This window comes from Salmo trutta, chromosome 17 (genome assembly GCF_901001165.1).
Source record: "Salmo trutta chromosome 17, fSalTru1.1, whole genome shotgun sequence".
Classification (NCBI taxonomy): Eukaryota; Metazoa; Chordata; class Actinopteri; order Salmoniformes; family Salmonidae; genus Salmo; species Salmo trutta.
The window spans coordinates 16,509,890-16,525,497 of NC_042973.1; the positions used below are offsets into that span (position 1 = coordinate 16,509,890).

A 15,608-nucleotide genomic window follows, 5' to 3' on the forward strand; every position below is an offset into this window, starting at 1 on the left:
TGCTCATTCTAGAGCTCCGATTTTTCCGACCTAAATATCACTGACTTCCAGTTGTTTTGAACGCAGCATTAGTTCATTGCTTCTTCCGCCGACTGTTTTACGAAACCTGACAAAACGCACAAAGTGATATCTAAGTAGCTACTATAAGGGAAACAGTATACAAGAACAGTTAATGGTAAATTGGGGAATAATTTATTTGGAAAAATAGAATTTGCCATACCACCAGTACGTCAGCACTGCCACGCCTATCATACGGAGGGCGGTTGGCCATATCATATGTCTGAATCAAGAAGACCTAGCTACAATATATTCTAGCTAATGGCGGCGGGAATTCAATTGTGTGTAGCAGCTAGCTAGTTGTTTGACAGCACAATTCTAATTTAAGTTCTTTAGATGCTAATTTAGCTGGGTTCTTACATCTAGCTTGACTTTTGTGCGTTTCAAATTGACAAACTATTCGTGGAAAATGACGAACGTTATTCAAGTGACAAATGTGTCTCCGAGCACCACCTCCGAACAGATGAGAACTCTCTTCGGATTTCTGGGAAATATTGAAGAGCTTAAGTTATTTCCACCCGAGTGAGTATTCTGAATATGAAACAATGTAGTTAGCTGGCTAGCGACATAGCTAGCTACATTTTCAATTTTAAAAAAATGGTCATAGTGCTGTTTGGGGCCTGTGCGGCCATAGTATACCTTAACTAGCATAGCACACTCGCGCCACTGATACAGATGAGCCTAACTCGCGCCTAACGTTACTTGTCTGTACGCTCGCAATTTAGCTAGCTAACGTTAGCTAGTTAACGATGGATGATGGTTAACTAGTTAATTTTGTAGTAAATGCTGTTGCATCAATTTTAATGGAGACGATATATACGAACTTGCCCACACTACCTATATGGAACATTGGCTAGCTAGTAAACTAGCTAAATTATACCAACTACCGAAAAACAAAGCAGGCCTGCAGTGCAGTCAACGGTAGTTGATCCATATAATTAGAATACTTAATTGTTATAATACTAAACCTAATTATTATTTTTCGTAATGTAATATAATCTCCTGAGTTGACAAACAAACTGGAAGCAGAAACTGTTCTGAATCTTTGAATTACCCTCGCCTTGCTATGAAATAACCGGGCAGGGTAGTAGGAGCTAGCCTAATTGATGTGTTCTGTGCTTTGCTGTTTTTCACCTGTCGAATTACACCTGGCTGCACTGCAGTTAAGGTAGGAATTAGGAGACTTCTTGATCATCCCTCTGAAGCTCTCGTGGCAAAGAAAAGACTGCAAGAGATATGTTCTTTCATCTCTTCCCAATTATAACATACAAGATGCTTCATTAGAAAAGTGATTAGTGAGCATTTGTTTTCACGAATAAGCTATACAACCATTGTTAGAACCATGTTTCTGTTACCTTATGTCGAGAATCTTTGTATTTCTTGCACAACAAATTTGTATTTTCTTCCAGTGAATCTCCCTTGCCTGTGACTTCACGTGTCTGTTTTGTAAAGTTCCTTGAGACTGAGTCGGTTGGAGTGTCCCAGCATCTGACCAACACCGTCTTCGTGGACAGAGCCCTGATTGTTGTCCCATTTGCAGAAGGTTGGTGATCATTGTCCTATTACTAATGTTTTCCAACATACTATATGAACTAGCAAAGCTTAACCAAACCCGATGCTACATCCAAAACCATACACACTATTTGGATTGTTGCATTTATTTGGAAATATACTAGGGGTAAAAGGGGAATACATGTGTAATCTTGCTGTTCTAGCACATTTTTATTTTTTTAAACTTCTCTCTCTGTCATTTGTGTTGTGGTTTTCATAGTGGACAAGGCATTTGCAGAACCCCTTCCATGCTGACTGAAAAGGGTCCTCTACAACCATCAGGATATTAGACAAATAAATGGCCACTCGACTCACGAGTCCCTTCCCACTGTTCTGCTGTAAAGATTAACTCTCTTTCTCTATGTCCAAGGCATTCTTTTCATTATAAGGGTAACCACTCAATGAACCATAGCAATAGCAGGGCCCGAGGGCTCTCCCTGTCCCGCATGTCAACAATCTCAAATCTGGACCCTTAAAAGATTTAAAGTTTGATGAAGGTCACAATCAGTAGTGGGTTTGCATCTAATCAGCTAAAGGAAGCATGCAAAGGTAAATTAATTGCAGCTATGCATGCCAGAGTAGATTTGTATAGTACTAGGTCTACATCATTTTAGTTAATTCCAGCTACAGTCCTGGAAGATTCTCAACACCATTTTGGTCATGATTATGAAGATTCACATGCTTATGTTTTTTTTACCTTAACCCATCCAATTTGAATAGCAGTGTTTCAGTCCTTTTATATATGTGCATCTCCATTCCCACATATACTGCAGGTAAAATAACTCTGGTTGTTGTTGCAGTGAAATGCTTTATAATGATCCTCTCCACTTGACTCTGAAAGGGTTCAGTAAGACAAACATTTAACGGTGGTTTTTCTTTTTGTTGTTGTGTTTTACAGTTCTTTTTCCTGGTTCAGCCAGCCCTATATACCAGGCCCTGCTGAAAATGCCACCCAACAGTTTTGTCTTCTGCAGCTTATCCTGTTTCTCAAGTGTCCTTTCTGTCATTTCTCTGTAAATATGAAAAGTTGTTTGATTTGAAATTAGCTTAATTTCAGATTGCACACCCATGGATCATCTCATAAGATTTTCCTTTTTATTTAACTGTTGTATAATATTTTCCTTCAGCATTGGGCACCATTGTATTCGGTCTTTTGCTGGAATTTTCCGTTATTTATAAGAGCCTACTCTGTACTTGTGTTTTTTTTCCTTGTCAGCATTTCTGTAAGTTAAGTTAAACTTTACAACACTGTACCTGGTGAATACAGTAGCCAGTCAAGTGTTGTAGGCTCTTTGGAAGAAAGAAGCCATCAGCAAAAGCCCAGAAAACAGAATTTGGTTGAGCATTTTTTATTTAATGTAATGGTAAGTGTTTGAGGCAAAAGTAATGAACTGTTCCCTGCTGTTGACGCCAAAATCATGAACTTTGTTTTGTGTATCTTGATGTTTTTGTGTGCTTTGTAGCGAAGCAGCCGACGCGTATCGCTTGTTCATAAAACATCTAATGAAACTTGAGAGCACATCCCACTGGACAACTGGCTGTGCTTGCTTACGTTTGGTTCATGACTTAAAAAACAAGTACAGGTGATACAATCTTGGCAGTGTTGACCACAGTGTGTATTGTGACTTTGTTCTCGTAGTAGTATTCTGAAATCATACTAAACAAGTCAGCGACCAACATTTTCAGACATCACAAAATGGAATGTATATCTTGCTACATATCTATTGTAGTAAGAGTAGTTAGCCTGAGGTGGTCTGTCTGTGGCTCTGTTTGAGTGTGTGTACGTTTGCGGAGACCTGTACTGATTCTGTGTTTTTCTCCAGGAGTGATTCCTGATGAGTCTAAAGCTCTGTCACTGCTGGCACCAGCAAACGCTGTGGCGGGATGCATGCCTGGAGGGGGCCTTCTCCCCACTCCAAATCATTTGACGTCTGTAAGTGTTTTGCAGGGACTGTGTATCTATTGGTGTCGTATTGAGACCTATTAACTGTAGCCATGTAAGGCCCCATTTTCTTCACAGCAAAAAAGTAGCTGAAAAGACGATTTGTCTAATGTATCCCTTGTTCTGGCAGATGGGAGGTGTGCCCCTTTCAGCTCTTGGAAATCCCAACATGGATCCCATGGTTGCCATGGGCATGTCTGGCAACATGAACCCTCAGGTTGGACATGGCTACTTTCTACACTACTCTTTGTACTTTTAAAACAGCTCTAGGTTATAACATTAACAGCACAACACCTTTTCTGATAATTCCACCAATAGGTTATCACATTTATGTAGCTATGCATTTGTGTTGTCTATTTTAGGCCCTCTCTGCTGACTTTCTGAAGCTTATGCAATCCATGGATCCAACTAAGTAACTATCACTCCCAATTCTAACCAGTCTAAAGAATATTATTCAAACTGTTATTGAATATGTGGTAAAGTCATCTGTATTATTTCTGTGTGACTAACTGGGTTTTATGTGGTCCTGTATGGCTCCATTGGTAGAGCATGGCGCTTGCACAATCAGGGTTGTGGGTTCGAGTTCCGGGGCCAGCCATATGTAAAATATGTGCATATATGACTAATTCGCTTTGGATAAAAGTGTCTGCTAAATGGCACTTATTGTTATTATTTTCACCATTGCAGGATGAATCCAATGGCTGCTGGTATGATGGTTAATCATGGTATGAAGAATGACTCCAACAAGGAGATTGAGGCTGCCATGAAGAGGGTCAGAGAGGCCCAGTCTCTCATCTCTGCAGCTATTGAGCCTGGAAGTGAGTTCTCACTAATTTAAACCATTTTTATATATTTGCAGTATTACCCTTGTATTTTGACTGACTCATTCCTATCCTCTATTGTGCTCTTCCTTGCATCTGCAGGCATTGTCATTGTAAGAGTAATGTTTGTTTTCGGTTTTGTGTTACATTGGAGTTTCCTGAACATTCAATATTTTTGTTTGTTTAACTGGTAAATGTCATTGCAGATAAGAAAGACGACAAGCGCAAACATTCCCGCTCCAGCTCTCGGTCAAGGCGGAGGAGGTCCAGGTCTCGCTCTCGTCACAGGTGTGCCACTGAGGAGAAACTGCTAACATTCAGCAATTTTGGGCATGTGCTGAATGTTAGCCCCACTTTACCTGTATATTCATGAGTTGATATTGGCAAACTTGAGTTTGAGTGCATGGATTAGTTGGGACAGCTTTGAGTTCTGGTTTTTAAAAACAGTCTAATCTGATTGCAGGCGATCGAAGAGCAGGTCTCGACGGAGGTCGCACTCGAGGAGCTGGAGGCGGTCGAAGAGCCCCCGCAGAAGGAAGTCCCACTCCAGAGAGAGGGGCAGACGCAGCAAATCCAGGTGTGTCCATCTAGTGTTTTTATTCACAGCGGGGGTCAGGAAAATGCATTATGTACCTGTATCAGGATTCCTTCAAATCTTTGTTTGCCTTTGTTTTTCCTGTAGGGATAAGAAGAAAGAGGAGAAATCTAAGAAGCGCTCCAAGACGCCACCTAAGAGCTACAGCAGTACCAGAAGGTCTCGAAGCATCAGTCGGTGAGTGGTTTAAATACAGGAGGAGTCTGCTGGTATGATGGTTAATCGTGGTAATCAATGGTCCCGTGTGTCTCAGTTGGTAGATCATGGCGCTTGCAATGCCAGGGTTGTGTGTTAGATTCCCGCGTTGGAGAAAGTATGAAAATGTATGGTCTCTCTACTGTATGTCGCTCTGGATTTTATATATATATATTAGTTAGACCTAAATGCATTGATCCCGCTTGATATTCTAGACCTTTTCAGGAATCTAAAGACAACCAGTGGAATATAGGATTAAAGTAACTGTCCAGTGAAAATCTCACTTTTTTAAAAAGTTAATTCTGTTAACTTAAACCCAAATAATGTTGTTGACTTGTATTTATGGCCAAAGCATGAATTGGAGAGAGAAAAAAACACCTCAGACGTGCATTTCAAACAGACGGTTGAGCTGGCCAATCAGTGGTCTACTCGCATAAATATTTTTTATGTCCTGTATACGCCCACACCATTCTAACGCAAAGCTGTTTTTTAACATGCTTAAATAAACATTTTGTGAAGGAAAACCATTTCTCAAGTTGTAATTAATTGGTTTCCTTCGCATCTCTATCTGGTCTTCAACAGGAGACGTAAAAGAAGCCGCAGTGCCTCTAGGTCACCAAAGAAGTCCAGGTCCCCAAAGAGGAAATTGTCCAGGTCCCCTTCCCCTAGAAGGTGAGTGTGATACATGAGATGGTCCTCCTGGTTCAGAACCACACTGGACTCCACAGTGCAGTAATCTGTAGGTGTACCTGTCTGTTTAAATACAATGGTTCTTGTCCCCCCCCACAGGCACAAGAAGGACAAAAAGAAGGACAAAGAGCGAGAGAAGGACAGGGATCGCGAGAGGAAAGAGGTCAGAGACCGGAGCCGAGACGAAAGAGAACGATCCACCAGCAAGAAGAAGAGCAAAGACCAGGAGAAGGACCATGACCGTAAATCTGACAGCGAGAAAGGAGATGTCAAGGTGTGCAACCACTGACTTTCCTTCATTAACACGTCTCATTCTAACATCAGTTAAATGTCTATCGAAATAGGTTTTTAGCCAGGACTAGGCTTAAACTGTGTCTGGGGAAAACCGACCCTGAATGTTGTCATGTCCTAACTGACCTGTTTCATTTTCCATTCATTCTTTTGTTGCTCAGAGCTCTTTGCTCTTGCAGGTGACCAGGGATTATGATGAGGAGGAGCAGGGCTATGACAGTGGAAAAGAGGTAGAGGAAGAAGAGAGGAAGAGCAACTCTGATTCGGTGTCATCCCCTAAGCCCCGGGAGGAGTCTGAAAAGAAGCCTGCAGAGGAGAGTGGCAAGAAGTCCAAACAGAACGGAGATGACCACCATGATGAGGACGACATGGAGATGAGTGACTGAGTGCACCCAGAGAGACCCAGCCAGATGACATCATGGATCACTCAAAACCTTAAATGAATACTTGCAGGTGTCTGCTGTTTTGTAGTCTTATTGGAGTTGCATTTTAGAGACTGGTTAGGGAAAATCTTGTTCTGTTTGGAATAGCCAGTTTATTTCTGTAGTGGACATTACCAGTGAGCATGTGTAGAAATTTGGCCCAAATGAGTACCTTTTTTGTAAAAGATGACAGTTTAAAAAATGTCACATTGCTGTACTTTTTTAAGTTGAAGGGCCTGTTGAATGTGAGCAATTTTGAAAGCGTTTTCTATTTTTGTCCTCTAAGATTTTACTCATCTTGAACGTAGAGGAACTGTTTTCTTCTAAAATGACTCACTGAAATGGTGTATATTTAAACATTTTTACAGGACAGGGTTTAGTCCCCAGCTTACTCACTGTTAATCATATTTAGCCTGGTACCATGCTGTTTTTGGTGCAGTGCAGCTTTCTATTCTTTGTTAGAATCCTGATAAATTGACTCCTTAAGTATTTAATACTGTTGTGTCTGGTCATATCCTCCCACCCGTGATGATATACTGTAGATCAAAATGAGTGTTTTGTGGATTATGAACACCCTGTACTGTCTGCAACATGTTTTACAAAGGATCTAATAAAACTTGGGTCAACATGGCTATGGTTGTGTGGTGGGATATGTTCAATAACCTGCATGATAAACAAGTTCATTGAGATATGTGGACTTTTTATTTGAGTACTTTTTTCATATGAAAATAGTGTGGCAGGCTTTTACAAGGTCTATTGCTGTACAGCTGACATGAAAATGCATGTGTACATTAGGGCCTGGCCGCTAAAGCCAGGGTCAGAAGTAAAAACATTCAGCACACAAAGTGAAGAAAGCACACTTCCGTTTGCAGCACTAACCAGTAGTACGTGGAAGCTTGATAAACACTGGCTACGTCAATAGGCCACCGATCAATGCAAATAGAACATTTGTTAGACTACAAAGCATTCTGCCATGTCTACTGGTGCTGAATTGATCACCCTCCAGCTCAGCGCACCCAGCAGAACCACGAGCACCACTTCAGCAAAGTCCCATTTCATTCCTGAAGAAAGGCATAGTTGAGCTTATTGTTGGATTTGACCTTTTCCTCAACTAAAGAGCAACATTCTTGACAAACTTCTTGAAACAAATGAACACTCCTGAAATCCTAACTGCAACTCTGCCAAATAGTCCAGTCCTTGGACACTGTAAAACTCAAGGATGTAAGATCTCACACATAGGTATACAGGGAAGATGACAAAAACTAAATTGGCGAGACTTTCACCAGCCCAATATTCTATGTACAAAAATATCCATTGCCACCACGATACAAACCAATGACCTCATGGGAGAAATAACATCAACTAACCTTTGCATAAAACTTCTGAAACTCTTCCTGTCATAGAAGACCTCTACTCCCATATTAACAAAAATAAATAAAAAATACAATCATAAAAAGAGGTATTTACACCTTGCGCAGGGAAAGGCCTGGTTTTTCATACCTGTCCCTGTAAAAAGTTAATTTACATTGCACTTAATTTCGTACCTAATCATTTACAGATAACTTGTAATCTCAAACAATTTACACCTCCTGGTTCATTTTCATTAACTGAAGTGTACAGTCTGTTACATAGTTTACAAAGGTAGAATTTGAAAACAAGGCTTGTAATAACTTAATGCCACGCTTGCTGCCAGTCAAATAGAATAAGACAACTCCGCTCTAGTACAATTAAAATTCCTAGCATTTCTATCATTGCTTCCAGGTGGATGTGTTTCAGATGATGTACCAAAAGGTTGAGTATCGACTGGTGCAGTAGGTCCGCCACCTCTGCTGCCCAGGCCAACTCAGCCCAGTACAGACTGGCTGTGGTGCATCTAAACAGTGCCCAATGTTCAATAGCGCTACTCCAAACAAAGCTCTGGATAGTAGCTACTTGTTGTTTACAGTGGAACAGTATTTATTATTCTCCACATACGTCCCATACAGTGAATTCAGTGCTTTACTACAGGTCAGTTAACCATAATCCCTTTATAAACATTACATGCACAACATATTTTCATTTCCATTTAAAACCTCACACATTCAATTTATTTTTGTTCTCCTACAACAATTTGATGAAATATCAATGCCTTTTCATAGGTGACCACTTTCCAGTGTCCAGCCAAAGGGGTTAAAGGTCAGGGAAGCGGCTGGGGTCCTCTTTGTACTCATTGGGAATGGTGAAGGTGGACTGCTCAAACTCGTCGTAGCGGAACTCTTGAAAAGTCACTGTGGCCGTAATGGTTGGAAAGACAGGGATATCTGTGTGGGGGAAACATGTTATAACATCATCATCAGGAAATAAATCTGGTCAGCCAGTCAATATACATCCAACTGGATCTCTTTTACTGTACAATACGTTTACCACTAACAAAGCAGTATACGATAGTACTTACCCAGCTTGACAGGGAAACCAGGAGGGAGTTTCATTTGAACAAACTCTCTGAGTTTATTAAAGTGCTTGAAGGGTGCTATCACCTCCAGAACGTTTAATAACCTGAAAATAAACACCCAAAAAGTATTTCATTCTCACTCAATGAAGAATGGATTTCATGCATCACTTCATGCCAGAGAGTACTGCAGGCTACATTCACTGGCACATTCAATTAGTGATGGGGATAATAATAATGAGAAAACGAGGTCTCTGCACAACACAAAAAAAGGAGGCTATCAGGCACTTTGTGTCAATCAACCTATTTAGCCCAGAATAAGCAAAAACTAGGTTAACTTCATACAAGCTTAATCTCCGATATCAATACTTCGTGAACATTTTTTATGAAATGTTATTAAAATTAGTAAATTATCCCGTTTGGCAACTACTGCTGTCTGGCTAGACTTAAAGGTCGTCTGGGGGAGATCGAAGAGAAGTCTTACGATTCAATGCCCAGCGGGAAGTCTTGACTCATGGCTACTGTCGCTTTGAAGTTCTTCTTGCTCTCCTTGCATACCAGCTCTCTTCCTAGATGAGGCGCTCTGAAGGACAAAAAGAGGGAGAATGTCTGTCAGAAAATGAGGTGAAAATGAGGTAAATAGTTTTGAAAGAAAAGAAAGTAAGAAAGTCTTACTGTGTTCCTGAAAGTGAAATGACTGAAGGGAGTGTATAGAAGCTCTGCACTTCAGTGACATCTAGAAAAATGTCACAATTAAAAATAAAAAAATAAAAAAAATTGAAGGGGGAAGCAGAGCCGTTTGCTACTGAAACGGTCAACACTAGCTTCTATACCCTCAAATTCAAACTCCGCCCATTTCTACAATTTATCTTCTTAAAATATTATTTGAAATCTAACCCTAAACTTAACCACACTACTAACCTTATGCCTAACACTAACCTTAAATTAAGACCACACATTCTTTTCTTTTTTTTATTCTCCAATTTTGACTTTGGCTGTGGAAGCTAGTGGAAACTAATGAAACCCTATCAAGCCAATGTAACAAGACAGCTGAACTTGACAGTTCAAGGGTCAGGTTTCTCCAACAGAAAGTAGAACAGCTCTCCACAGCTTTAACTGATGAAGTAAGAGGATTGGCTTTAAATAGAACTATCCACCCACCCTCCCTGTCGAAACTGTGCATAAGTGATCCATCTGTCTGTCCTTCATTTAACCCTGTATGTAGACAGACATGACACTAACAATGAGTCAGAGTGCCCTTGAAAGAGGACTTGAAGTGTGGTGAGAAGGGAAAAAGTAATTGTCATACATACTTTCCGTTCTCTGCGTTGATGTATTCCTCCCAGGAGATAGTGTTGGGTGAAGGTGCAGTTAGTGACTGTCGCCTCACAGGCTAAAGAGATGGAAACCCAAATGATTGGCACGGACAGACAGCTGGCAACACAAAGCTACACAGAACAAGTTAAACATAAAAAAGTCCTAGATAACATACTGACTACAAAGAACACAAACAAAAACACGGTCAGCCAAAACAAACTGTACACTAAAAGTAAAAAAATAAAAAATAATTTGTTATGCTTTTCTCAAAAACACTTAATTTTTCCTAAATTGTTTGTAAGATTTTGCCTGTATCCACCTGAAGTAAATGAGATGTAGGATGCTGAGGATGGGAGTGACGATCGTTGAGGGAGGACCATATCTTTGCTTACAATCATATTATAAGTAACCAGCTTAATTACTCACACCACAGAAGGTTGGTGGCATCTTAATTGGGGAGGACGGGCTCGTGGTAATGACTGGAGTGGATTAGGTGGAATGGTATCAAATACATCAAACACATGGTTTCCAGGTGTTTGATACCATTCCATTAGCTCCGTTCCAGACATTATTATGAGCCGTCCTCCCCTCAGCAGCCTCCTGTGACTCACAGATAACTTAACATGGTCTTAAAGTATACAAGTGTTTTCCATCATTCTCTGTGCCCCAGATCACACGGGGTTCTCAGAGGCCTAAACTCGTGACAATCCAAACTTGAACTGGCTCAAGCTGCTAAATTTCACTCTGTACTGGACAACATGACAAAGTAGAAGATGTCGGAATGTTCCTCATTGTCCAACTGTAAGATGTATCTGTTTCATATTAACCAATGTCTGTAATGATGCATGTATACCTAATTCAGAATGACTATATAATCTCGTAACTCAGAAGAATAATTAGCCTTTTTAGCCATCAGGCCTTTTAGCCATCATGCTTTTTTTGCCATTTGCTGTTGGCCACTAGGGCTGTTATACCATCCTTTTTAGCCTTTGCATTTTCACATGACCATCTGTCCCCCGAAATGCTCTGTATTACAACTTTTACTTCTGGAACTCAAGTCTCCTCTTTTACCTTTATGAAGTCAACTTTTTTACTGCACAATTCGGTCTACAATTCTCAACCACATTCGTGTCACTAGAGGGCCCAAGTGCATCACTAATGCTGACAGCGGGAATGACCACATGAACAGTGGTAAAAACAACTTGATGATTTTACAGCTCCACACATACTGCATGAATGAAAAGGGGTCGTTCATTCTCGACACGTGCCTTGTCACCAGCACCTTGACCTTAGGTTATCATCTCTGTGGACACACACAGGCGTACTACCTCACATAGGTCAGCACACCTGGCTCCACACCTGTCAGAGCAGGAGTACAGTCCACCCCCTTGGTCATTTCCGGTCACAACTTGCAGACTTGTTCAAGTGCTTCTGTGCGTTTTGATGCTAATCTTACTTTGCTACCTGACAACTTTACGGTTTTTACTTTTTCATTACCGTTCATATTTTTAGTTTTTCCCCCTCACTCAATTACATTTTTTCTCATTCAACTTTTTCGCTCCAGATGCTTTATCTGGACGTGGTTCATCAGGACCTCCACCAGCCGAAGCTAAGTAGTAACATTAACATGATGCCTTATTGCATTCGCTGTACTCATAATATACAGGAGAACGATCACCTTACGGCGAGGATAGCTGTGCTGCAAGCTCAGCTTCAGACGCAATCGTTAGGCAAGGGTAATTTCAGTGTAGGAAAGGATGAAACAGCGTCTGTGCCACCAGTAAGTATAGTAAGTACAGATGCTGGGAAATGCTGTAGGAATGCTCAACCGGTGTCGCTCATTCAGCCGACAGAAACTTTCAACCGGTTCTCCCCATTAAGCAGCGAGTCAGAGTCAGAGGCCGAGCCTTCTCTGGTCTCTACTCCTTCCGTTACGTGGTCTGAGACGCCGAAGCCTCCCACCATTAGCTCTGACAAATTGAAAACCCTAGACATTGGCGACTCCATTACCTGCAGTATTGGACTTAAAACGAATCATCCAGCGATCATACACAGTTTACCAGGGGACAGGGCTACCGACGTTAAGGCTAATCTGAAGATGGTGCTGGCTAAAGCTAAAACTGGCAGTGTAGAGTATAGGGATATTGTTATCCAGGTCGGCACCAGTGATGTTAGGATGAAACAGTCAAGAGGTCACCAAGCGCAACATAGCTTCAGCGTGTAAATCAGCTCGATTAATTGTCTCTGGCCCCCTCCCAGTTAGGGGGAGTGATGAGCTCTACAGCAGTCTCACAACTCAATCGCTGGTTGAAAACAGTTTTCTGCCCCTCCCAAAAGATAATTGGCCCTCTTTCTGGGACTCACCCACAAACAGGACCAAGCCTGGCCTGTTGAGGAGTGACGGACTCCATCCTAGCTGGAGGGGTGCTCTCATCTTATCTACGAACATAGACAAGGCTCTAACTCCCCTAGCTCCACAATGAAAAAGGGTGCAGGCCAGTCAGCAGGCTGTTAGCCAGCCTGCCAGCTTAGTGGAGTCTGCCACTAGCACAGTCAGTGTAGTCAGCTCAGCTATCCCCATTGAGACCGTGTCTGTGCCTCGACCTAGTTTGGGCAAAACTAAACATGGCGGTGTTCGCCTTAGCAATCTCACTGAAATAAAGACCTCCTCCATTCCTGCCATTATTGAAAGAGATTGTGATACCTCACATCTCAAAATAGGGCTACTTAATGTTAGATCCCTCACTTCCAAGACAGTTATAGTCAATGAACTAATCACTGATCATAATCTTGATGTGATTGGCCTGACTGAAACATGGCTTAAACCTGATGAATTTACTGTGATAAATGAGGCCTCAACTCCTGGTTACACTAGTGACCATATCCCCCGCGCATCCCGCAAAGGCGGAGATGTTGCTAACATTTACGATAGCAAATTTCAATAATAATAAAAAATAAAAAAGTTGTAGTCTTTTGAGCTTCTAGTCATGAAATCTATGCAGCCTACTCAATCATTTTTTATAGCTACTGCTTACAGGCCTCCTGGGCCATATACAGCGTTCCTCACTGAGTTCCCTGAATTCCTATCAGTCGTTGTAGTCATAGCAGATAATATTCACATTTTTGGTGACTTTAATATTCACATGGAAAAGTCCACAGACCCACTCCAAAAGGCTTTCGGAGCCATCATCAACTGAGTGGGTTTTGTCCAACATGTCTCCGGACCTACTCACTGCCACAATCATACTCTGGACCTAGTTTTGTCCTGTGGAATAAATGTTGTGGATCTTAATGTTTTTCCTCATAATCCTGGACTATCGGACCACCATTTTATTACGTTTGCAATCACAACAAATAATCTGCTCAGACCCCAACCAAGGATCATCAGAAGTTGTGCTATAAATTCTCAGACAACCCAAAGATTCCTTGATGCCCTTCCAGACTCCCTCTGCCTACACAAGGACGTCAGAGGACACAAATCAGTTAACCACCTAACTGAGGAACTCAATTTAACCTTGCGCAATACCCTAGATGCAGTCGCAACCCTAAAAACTAAAAACATTTGTCATAAGAAACTACCTCCCTGGTATACAGAAAATACCCGAGCTCTGAATCAAACTTCCAGAAAATTGGAACAGAAATGGCACCACACCAAACTGGAAGTCTTGTGACTAGCTTGGAAAGGCAGTATCGAAGAGCCCTCACTACTGCTTGATCATCCTATTTTTCCAACTTAATTGAGGAAAATAAGAACAATCCTACATTTATTTTTGATACTGTCGCAAAGCTAACTAAAAAGCAGTTTCCCCAAGAGAGGATGGCTTTCACTTCAGCAGTGATAAATTCATGAACTTCTTTGAGGAAAAGATCATGATCAGTAGAAAGCAAATTACGGACTCCTCTTTAAATCTGAGTATTCCTCCAAAGCTCAGTTGTCTTGAGTCTGCACAACTCTGCCAGGACCTAGGATCAAGGGAGACACTGAAGTGTTTTAGTACTATATCTCGACACAATGATGAAAATAATCATGGCCTCTAGACATTCAAGCCCGCATACTGGACCCTATTCCAACTAAACTACTGAAAGAGCTGCTTCCTGTGCTTGGCCCTCCTATGTTTAACATAATAAACGGCTCTCTATCGACCGGATGTGTTTACCAAACTCACTAAAAGTGGCAGTAACAAAGCCTCTCTTGAAAAAGCCAAACCTTGACCCAGAAAATATAAAAAACTATCGGCCTATATCGAATCTCCCATTCCTCTCAAAAATTGTAGAAGAAGCTGTTGCGCAGCAACTCACTGCCTTCCTGAAGACAAACAATGTATACGAAACGCTTCAGTCTGGTTTTAGACCCCATCATAGCACTGAGACTGCACTTGTGAAAGTGGTAAATTACCTTTTAATGGCTTCAGACCGAGGCTCTGCATCTGTCCTCATGCTCCTAGATCTTAGTGCTGCTTTTGATACCATCGATCACCACACTCTTTTGGAGAGATTGGAAACCCAAATTGGTCTACACGGACAAGTTCTGGCCTGGTTTAGATCTTATCTGTCGGAAAGTTATCAGTTTGTCTCTGTGGATGGTTTGTCCTCTGACAAATCAACTGTAAATTTCGGTGTTCCTCAAGGTTCCGTTTTAGGACCACTATTGTTTTCACTATATACTTTACCTCTTGGGGATGTCATTCGGAAACATAATGTTTACTTTCACTGCTATGCGGATGACACACAGCTGTACATTTCGATGAAACATGGTGAAGCCCCAAAATTGCCCTCACTGGAAGGAAGTGGATGGCTGCAAACTTTCTACTTTTAAACTCGGACAAAACAGAGATGCTTGTTTTAGGTCCCAAGAAACAAAGAGATCTTCTGTTGAATCTGAAAATTAATCTCGATGGTTGTACAGTCGTCTCAAATAAAACTGTGAAGGACCTCGACGTTACTCTGGACCCTGATCTTTCTTTTGACGAACATATCAAGACTGTTTCAAGGACAGTTTTTTTCCATCTACGTAACATTGCAAAAATCTGAAATTTTCTGTCCAAAAATGATGCTGAAAAATGTATCCATGCTTTTGTCACTTCTAGGTTAGACTACTGCAATGCTCTACTTTCCGGATACCCGGATAAAGCACTAAATAAACTTCAGTTAGTGCTAAATACGGCTGCTAGAATCCTGACTAGAACCAATAAATTTGATCATATTACTCCAGTGCTAGCCTCCCTACACTGGCTTCCTGTTAAGGTAAGGGCTGATTTCAAGATTTTACTGCTAACCTACAAAGCATTACATGGGCTTG

General features: G+C 41.3%; 2 protein-coding genes across 3 annotated transcripts in view; one reads left to right on the forward strand and one right to left on the reverse strand.

Annotated features, from left to right (window-relative positions):
• The first annotated feature begins 127 nt into the window (after positions 1-127).
• LOC115151721 (serine/arginine-rich splicing factor 11) lies at positions 128-7,195 on the forward strand. The gene is made up of 12 exons (XM_029695890.1): positions 128-579; positions 1,467-1,600; positions 3,432-3,541; positions 3,681-3,767; positions 3,913-3,962; positions 4,238-4,368; positions 4,578-4,659; positions 4,835-4,948; positions 5,054-5,143; positions 5,744-5,833; positions 5,951-6,125; positions 6,304-7,195. The coding sequence occupies exons 1-12, from the start codon at positions 467-469 to the stop codon at positions 6,526-6,528; spliced, it is 1,401 nt and encodes a 466-aa protein (XP_029551750.1). The 5' UTR covers positions 128-466; the 3' UTR covers positions 6,529-7,195.
• A 52-nt stretch (positions 7,196-7,247) lies between these two features.
• Positions 7,248-15,608, reverse strand: part of LOC115151720 (ankyrin repeat domain-containing protein 13C-A) — a 54,063-nt gene continuing 45,702 nt past the window's right edge. For both annotated transcript variants that reach the window (XM_029695889.1, XM_029695888.1), the window contains 4 exons: positions 10,306-10,385; positions 9,477-9,575; positions 8,999-9,099; positions 7,248-8,864 (listed from right to left, as the gene is read on the reverse strand). In XM_029695889.1, the coding sequence (XP_029551749.1) occupies positions 8,734-8,864; positions 8,999-9,099; positions 9,477-9,575; positions 10,306-10,385 (411 nt within the window). In that variant the 3' untranslated portion in view covers positions 7,248-8,733. The remainder of the gene's footprint in view (positions 8,865-8,998; positions 9,100-9,476; positions 9,576-10,305; positions 10,386-15,608) is intronic.